At 37.6% G+C, this 7,992-nt stretch overlaps 1 protein-coding gene across 8 annotated transcripts in view; it reads left to right on the top strand.

Annotated features, from left to right (window-relative positions):
- TASOR (transcription activation suppressor) overlaps positions 1–7,992 on the top strand; it is a 52,154-nt gene that overhangs the window by 24,281 nt on the left and 19,881 nt on the right. For all 8 annotated transcript variants that reach the window (XM_032411524.1, XM_032411521.1, XM_032411522.1 and 5 more), the window contains exons 12-13: positions 7,760–7,832; positions 7,918–7,989. In XM_032411524.1, the coding sequence (XP_032267415.1) occupies positions 7,760–7,832; positions 7,918–7,989 (145 nt within the window). The remainder of the gene's footprint in view (positions 1–7,759; positions 7,833–7,917; positions 7,990–7,992) is intronic.

Below are 7,992 nucleotides of genomic sequence, written 5' to 3'. Positions count from 1 at the left end.
TTCCCCCCCTTCATTCTTCCCCTCCTGCTACATTCTTCTTCTTTTTTTCTTTCTTAACATATATTGCATTATTTGTTTCAGAGGTACAGATCTGAGATTCAACAGTCTTGCACAATTCACAGCGCTCACCAGAACACATACCCTCCCCAGTGTCCATCACCCAGTCACCCCATCCCTCCCACCCCACCCCCCACTCCAGCAACCCTCAGTTTGTTTCCTGAGATTAAGAATTCCTCATATCAGTGAGGTCATATGATACATGTCTTTCTCTGTTTGACTTATTTCGCTCAGCATAATACCCTCCAGTTCCATCCACGTCGTTGCAAATGGCAAGATCTCATCAGGAGAGCTTATATGTTACACTCATCCAAAAATACTCTCAGAAATAGCCAGAATAAAGTTTGACCAAATATTTGGACACCCTGTAGCCCGGTCAAGTTGACACATAAAATAAACCATCACATGTAGAATTTATCCTATAGACTTATAAGATGAATTATATTTTATCTTTTCTTGTATTAAACTGTATTTGTGTTGCTGGTTAAGAACACCAACTCCAGTGGCACCTGGGTGGCTCAGTTGGTTGTGTCTGACTCTTGATCTCAGCTCAGGTCTTAGTTCAGGTCTTGATCTCATGGTCATGAGTTTGAGCCCCACCAGCGTGGAGCCTACTTTAAAAAAAAAACCAACTCCGCTTTTTTTCTTTTTGAAATGCATGGTTTGGTTTGTGAATGTTTTGTTTAGGAATTTTGTATCTGTGATGATGAGTGACATTGACCTGCAATCTTTCTTTCTCATATTGTCCTTGTCTAGTTTTTGTATCAACGTTCTACTAGTTTCTCAGAATTGAATTAGGTAGTATTCCTCATTTTGCAAGATGAATGTATATATGATTAAAATCTGTTCTTTGGATGTTGGCTAGCACTTAACTGCAAAACTGTGTCTTCTATTTATGGATGACTTTAAAGTACTGATTCGATTTAATAGTTGAACTTTTCAGGTTTTCTATTTTTTCTTGTTAAGTTTGGACATATGGTTTTGTTTGGTTTTTAAGAATTTGTCCATTTCTTCTGTGTTTTTGTGTTTATTGCAATACAGTCATATAGTTTCTTATTAATAGCTGCTTTGAGCATAATTACATGATAATTTTTCATTTTGCTTTCCCTGTTTAACCACTTTCACCAGAGGTTTATTTTATTAGTCTTAAGAATCAAATTATGGTTTTAACCTTCTGTTATATCTTCTTTTTACTCTTTTACTAATTTTAGCTGTTTTATTAACTTCCACCTTTGGAGTTTCATTTTGTTATTTCTGCCTTTGGAAGTTGGAAGAATGATCAATGAATTTTGAGTTCCAACCACTGCTTTAGTTGCATTCCACAGCTTTTAATATGTAGGATTTTCATTATCCTTCAGTTGTGTATTTTAGTTTCCATTGTGATTTCTACTTTGACACATGATATAGAGGGTTGTTTTTAAATTTCCTAATATATTACAGTACTTTTTTTGTTTTTTTCTAATTTAATTCTGTTATCAGAACAGGTGGTGATTGGAAATTTATTGATACTTGATCTAAAACTGACTTTGTTGTCAATCTTTGAACATGCCCCCTTGGTAGATATGCCAAAAAAAAAAAAAAAACCCACAAAAAAGTGTATTCCTTAATTGTTAGATCCTCTGGGTTGACAGCTATTTTCTCTTAGCACTTTGATTGTATTACACTATCTTCTGGTTTCTATTTTTGTTGAGACGTCAGTTCTTAGTCTAATTATTATTTCTTTGTAGGTCGTCATCTTTTTTCTGGTTGCTTTTCTAATCTTCATCTTTGGTATTTTGCAATTACATATCTAGGTGTAGATTTTTTTTTTTTAAGATTTTATTTATTTATTTGACAGAGAGAGACACAGAGAGGGGACACAAGCAGGAGGAGCGGGAGAGGGAGAAGCAGGCTTCCCACTGAGCAGGGAACCCATTTTGGGGCTCGATCTCAGGACTCTGGGATAATGACCTGAGCTAAAGGCAGACGCTTAACGACAAGCCACCCAGGCGCCCCAAGGTGTAAATTTCTCATTTATCCAGCTTGGTGTATATTCTTTCGTTTCTTGATTTACATACTCATTTCTGTAATACAGTTACAGTTAGTTATTATCTGTTTATATTTCTCCTTCATTCTGTTTATACTGTCTAGGACCCTAGAACTATCTTTTCATTTTGTACTTGATGTCTGTGACCTTTTGTGTTTTATATACACTTGTTTCTCTGTGTGCTGCATTCTGAGTAACTTCTAGTTTACAAATTTTGTCTTTAGCTGTGTCTAATTTGCTGTTTAATTCATTGTTTCTAATTTCACATATTTTTGATTTCTAAAAGTTATATTTGATTATTTTTGATCTGCCTGTTTTTTGTTTTGTTTTGTTTTTAGACAGATTCTTATTAATTTTTTCAGAAATACTTACTGAATACCTATCGTGTGCCAGGCAGTGTTACAGGAGGTGGAGGTTATATTCTCATATCCCTTGGTATCTTTTTATCGAAATAAGCTTCACTGCTTTAGCCATTTTTAAGTGTACACTTTTTCAGTGATTTTTAGTAGATTTCACAGTGTTGTGCAACCATCACCACTATGTGTTTTCAGAACATTTTGATCACCCCAGAGTGAAACCTCATACCCATTAAGCATATGCTCCGCATTTGTTCTCCTCCAGTCCCTAGTAACTATGAATCTACTTCTTTCTTTATGGATTTGTCTATTCTAGACATTTTATGTAAGTGGAAACATGCAGTATGTGCCTGGCTTCTTTCACTTAGCATAATAATTTTTTTTTTTTTAAGATTTATTAAGGGGGGAGGGACAGAGAGAATCTTCAAATAGACTCACCGCTGAGCATGGAGGGCCCTAGGTGGGGCTCGATCTCATGACCCATGGGATCATGACCTCAGCTGAAACCAAGAGTCAGTCGCTGAACTGACTGAGCCACGCAGGCATCCCTCTTAGCATAATACTTTATTTTTTTATTTTTTATTGTTATGTTAATCACCATACATTACATCATTAGTTTTTGATGTAGTGTTCCATGATTCATTGTTTGTGCATAACACCCAGTGCTCCATGCAGAACGTGCCCTCCTCAATACCCATCACCAGGCTAACCCATCCTCCCACCCCCCTCCCCTCTAGAACCCTCAGTTTGTTTCCTGAGATTAAGAATTCCTCATATCAGTGAGGTCATATGATACATGTCTTTCTCTGATTGACTTATTTCGCTCAGCATAACACCCTCCAATTCCATCCATGTCGTTGGAAATGGCAAGATCTCATTCCTTTGGATGGCTGCATAATATTCCATTGTATATATATACCACATCTTCTTTATCCATTCATCTGTCGATGGACATCTTGGCTCTTTCCATAGTTTGGCTATTGTGGACATTGCTGCTATAAACATCGGGGTGCACGTACCCCTTTGGATCCCTACATTTGTATCTTTGGGGTAAATACCCAGTAGTGCAATTAGCATAATACTTTTAAGGTTCATCCCATGTTGTAGCATGTATCAGTACTTCATTCCTTTTCATGGCTGAACAGTATTTCCTTGTGTGGATAATACCGCATTTTGTCCATTCATCAATTGTTTCCATTCTTTGGCTGTTATAAATAAGCTGCTATGAACATTTGTGTACCAGTTTTTGTGTGAACATGTCTTCAGTTCTACCAATTATTTCTTTAAGCCGCTCATAACCTCTTGTTTTATATGTTACATCTATAATTCTAATTTGAAGTCCTTGGGTATTGGAATCTGTTGTTGCTGCTAAATCTCACTTTGGGTAGTTTATTTCCTTCTAGGTTGTGAGCTTGCTGTTTTATATTTGTAAAACATTTTTATTTTTTTTTAAGACTTTATTATTCTTTTAGTTTTTATATAAATTCAAGTTAGTTAACATATAGTGTAGTATTAGTTTCAGGGGAAAGATTTTATTTTTATTTATTTTAGAGAGAGAATGTGAGCAGGGTGGAGGGGCAGAGGGAGAGGAGAGAGAATCTCAAGCAGACTCTCTGCTGAGCGTGGAGCCTGACATGGGGCTGGATCCCAGAATCCTGAGATAATGACCTGAGCCAAAACCAAGAGCCAGACTCTTAACCAGCTGAGCCACCCAGGTGCCCTGGAAAGATTTTATTTTTAAGTAATCTCCACATCCAACATGGGGCTTGAACTCACAACCCCAAGATCAAGAGTCACACGCTCTACCAACTGAGCCAGCCAGGTCCCCCAACATTTTTGTTTTTGTACCATGTTACCTGTAATGTTTATCTGAAAAGTCAAAATAGTAGAATCAAGTAATAAAAATTGGCAGACTGGGTTAATACTGTTTTCTGAGGGGAAGAAAACAGTAAGGTGTAATAGAGGCAGCAGAAGCACGGAGTTCATAGGTCTTTCTTTCTCCTACAGCATTTAAAGTGTTTCTGGGAGCTAAAGGCAAAGATACTACTGTTAGGGCCTCTGTCTGCCGGAGTGTTGTTTCTGTGTGTGGATTCCCTGTGGGCCATGGGTCTCTGGGGATGTTGAGGCTCCTTAGAAGACAAGGGTCTTTATGGCACTGAGCCAAAGGAATTTTTAAAAACCTGGTATTGGAGTGGGTGAAACATTAAAATAATCTGTTTTTCCTTAACGACCACAAAACATGAAAATCTTACTCATGCTTCCCAGCTTCGTGTTCTGACAAACCAAGAGTTGGGTAAAATTTTAAAAGGGATATGATATGTAAAATGTTTTGGGGGTGCAGGTGGCTCAGTAGGTTAAGTGTCTGACTCTTGATCAGGTCATGATCTCAGGGTTGTGAGATCGAGCCCCGTGTCAGGCTGTGTGCTCAACAGGGAGTCTGCTTGAGATTCTTTCTCTCCTCTGCCCCCACTCCCCCTGCCCCCCTGTGCATGCTCTCTCTCAAAATAAATACATAAAAATGAAACGTTTTGGACATAAGTATTTAAGTTTGAAACAAGAATTTTGCATGTACATTGTCCATCTTCTGGCTGTTCAGTGTTTTTATTAAATGTAAGTTGATAGCAGTCACTTTTTGTCCATTAAATTACGGGTTCTTACACGGACTTTGTTTACTGGAATTGTTTAATAGGAATTTAGGTAGCACATATTTCCTTTCAGAGCCCAGATAACCTTTTGTGTTCAACTGTCATCCTTAGATCTTCCTTTACTTCCCCTTTCTTTAATCTAAAACATACTGCGAACGATTGCAGTAGCTCATGAACTTTCTTTGCATTACATTGTTTTCTTTCCCTCTCCTGCACAGTGTTGTTGAGGTTTCCTTTGTTGTTTTTTGAACTCCAGTTCAAAAGGGCATATACTTTTTTTTTTTATTTTTTTAAATTAACATATAATGTACTATTTGTTTCAGGTCTGTGATTCATCAGTCTTACACAATTCACAGCGCTCACCATAGTACCTACCCTCCCTAGTGTCCATCACCCAGCTACCCCATCCCTCCCACCCCCCTCCACTCCGCAACCCTCAGTTTGTTTCCTGAGATTAGGAGTTTCTTATGGTTTGTCTCCTTCTCTGGTTTCATCTTGTTTCATTTTTCCCTCCCTTCCCCTATGATTCTGTCTTGTTTCTCAAATTCCTCATATCAGTGAGATCATACGATACTTACCTTTCTCTGATTGACTTATTTTGCTTAGCATAATACCCTCTAGTTCTGTCCATGTTGTTGCAAATGGCAAGATTTCTTTTCTTTTTTTTTTTGATGGATGCATAATATTCCATTGTATATATGTATACCACATCTTCTTTATCCATTCATCTGTTGATGGACATCTGGCCACTTTCCATAGTTTGGCTATTGTGGACATTGCTACTATGAACACTGGAGTGCACGTGCCCGTTCGGATCACTACATTTGTATCTTTGGGGTAAATACCCAGTAGTGCAATTGCTGAGTCATAGGGTAGCTGTATTTTCAACTTTTTGAGGAACCTCCATACTGTTTTTCCAGAGTGGCTACACCAGCTTGCATTCCCACCAACAAACAGCGTAGGAGGGTTCCGCTTTCTCCACATCCTCGCCAACATCTGTCGTTTCCCGACTTGTTAATTTTAGCCATTCTGACTGGTGTGAGGTGGTGTATCTCATTGAGGTTTTGATTTGGATTTCCCTGATGCTGAGTGATGTTGAGCACTTTTTCAGTGTCTGTTGGCCATTTGGATGTCTTGTTTGCAGAAATGTCTGTTCATGTCTTCTGCCCATTTCTTGATTGGATTATTTGTTCTTTGGGTGTTGAGTTTGATAAGTTCTTTATAGATTTTGGATACTAGCCCTTTGTCTGATACGTCATTTGCAAATATCTTCTCCCATTATGTCCGTTGTCTTCTGGTTTTGTTGACTGTTTCCTTTGCTGTGCAAAAGCTTTTTATCTTGATGAAGTCCCAGTTCATTTTTGCCCTTGCTTCCCTTTGCCTTTGGCGATGTTTCTAGGAAGAAGTTGCTGTGGCTGAGGTCGAAGAGGTTGCTGCCTGCGTTCTCAAGGATTTTGATGGATTTCTGTCTCATATTTAGGTCTTTCATCCATTTTGAGTCTCTTTTTTTGTGTGGTGTAAGGAAATGGTCCAGTTTCATTCTTCTGCATGTAGCTGTCCAATTTTCCCAACACCATTTTTGAAGAGACTGTCTTTTTTCCATTGGACATTCTTTCCTGCTTTGTCAAAGATTAGTTGACCATAGAGTTGAGGGTCCATTTCTGGGCTCTCTATTCTGTTCCATTGATCTGTGTGTCTGTTTTTGTCAAGGGCATATACCCTTAAGGGCATTCCTGGCTAACCTGGCATTCTTGTCTTTTTACAATCGAGCCCACAATCTTTCCTTCTAGACTTGTATGTTTGTCCTAGTCTGTCATCACCCTTTTGCTAGTCATAAGTACTGTAATGCCTGCAAACCATTCATCAGTTATAATTCTGCCTTTGCTCATGATGTTGACTCTATTGAAATGTCCTTCCCATAATCTTAGGCTCTTGGCAGTGTTCCCATCCTTCAAAATCCACCTGTTGGCAGTGTTTCCATCCTTCAAAATCCACCTGAAGTACACTCTCAGTATCTTTTCCAACTATAAACTATATTTTTTTTCTTCCTGTTGTTTTTTTGAGAACTTTTCTGTCTTGAATAATTATTGATATTTCTTGTGTTACTCTCCACCCAGTTATAAATTTCTCATGATCAAGGTTCTTGTGTTGCTTGTCTTTGAAGTTATTTCTGGCAAGGCAAATTGCCTTAGGTTGAAAGGTGTTCATTAACTATGTGAAGAACTAGATTATAGCAACACATTTCATTTGAGATTAGCTTGAACTCATGAAAGGTAATGTTTGTGCTATACTTGTTTTATACCCCCAACATCTAGCACACTGCCTTGGCAATTAATAACATGTCTTTTGAATTGTTGAGGAAGGTATTTGAAGTCTTTAATTTGGTCCTTGTATTTTAGTGTCAAGGAAAAATCAAGTTGGTTTCACAGTTAATTAGGGAAATTTATTCAGTAATATTTTCTTGTTTTTACTTGTATGAAAACTAGGGAATTTTTGTTTGATTGGAATTCTGTTAATCAGAATTGGTAGAGTTTTTAATTTGGTAACAATATTTTTCCTAAAGAAAGACTATCAATAACTTGTTTTCTTTACAATTATTAGAAACTGCTATGTGCCTGCCTTATGATGAGTAATAATGAAGCAGATTCAAATTCTTCCCTCTTCCAAAAATGCAGGTTCTTGTTAAACCTTTGGGAGACCGCGGATACCTTTTTCTTCTCTCTCCTTGTCAAATGGTTTCTCCATATGGTAGGTGATCTCTTTAATTTTTACAGTTCTTTTTAATTTTTTTGTTAGAACATATTGCTAATCAGTTTGGCTTCTGTTTTTTTAGAACATCAGACTGCCAAGTCTCGAGTGCTACATGCTTTATTTCTATTTCAAGAACCTAGAGGCATAGTTACTTGTA

This window comes from Phoca vitulina, unplaced genomic scaffold, assembly GCF_004348235.1.
Source record: "Phoca vitulina isolate PV1807 unplaced genomic scaffold, GSC_HSeal_1.0 scaffold13, whole genome shotgun sequence".
In the NCBI taxonomy this organism is placed as follows: domain Eukaryota; kingdom Metazoa; phylum Chordata; class Mammalia; order Carnivora; family Phocidae; genus Phoca; species Phoca vitulina.
Note: the sequence above shows the minus strand (reverse complement) of the source record. Positions and strands in the feature narration are given on the sequence as shown.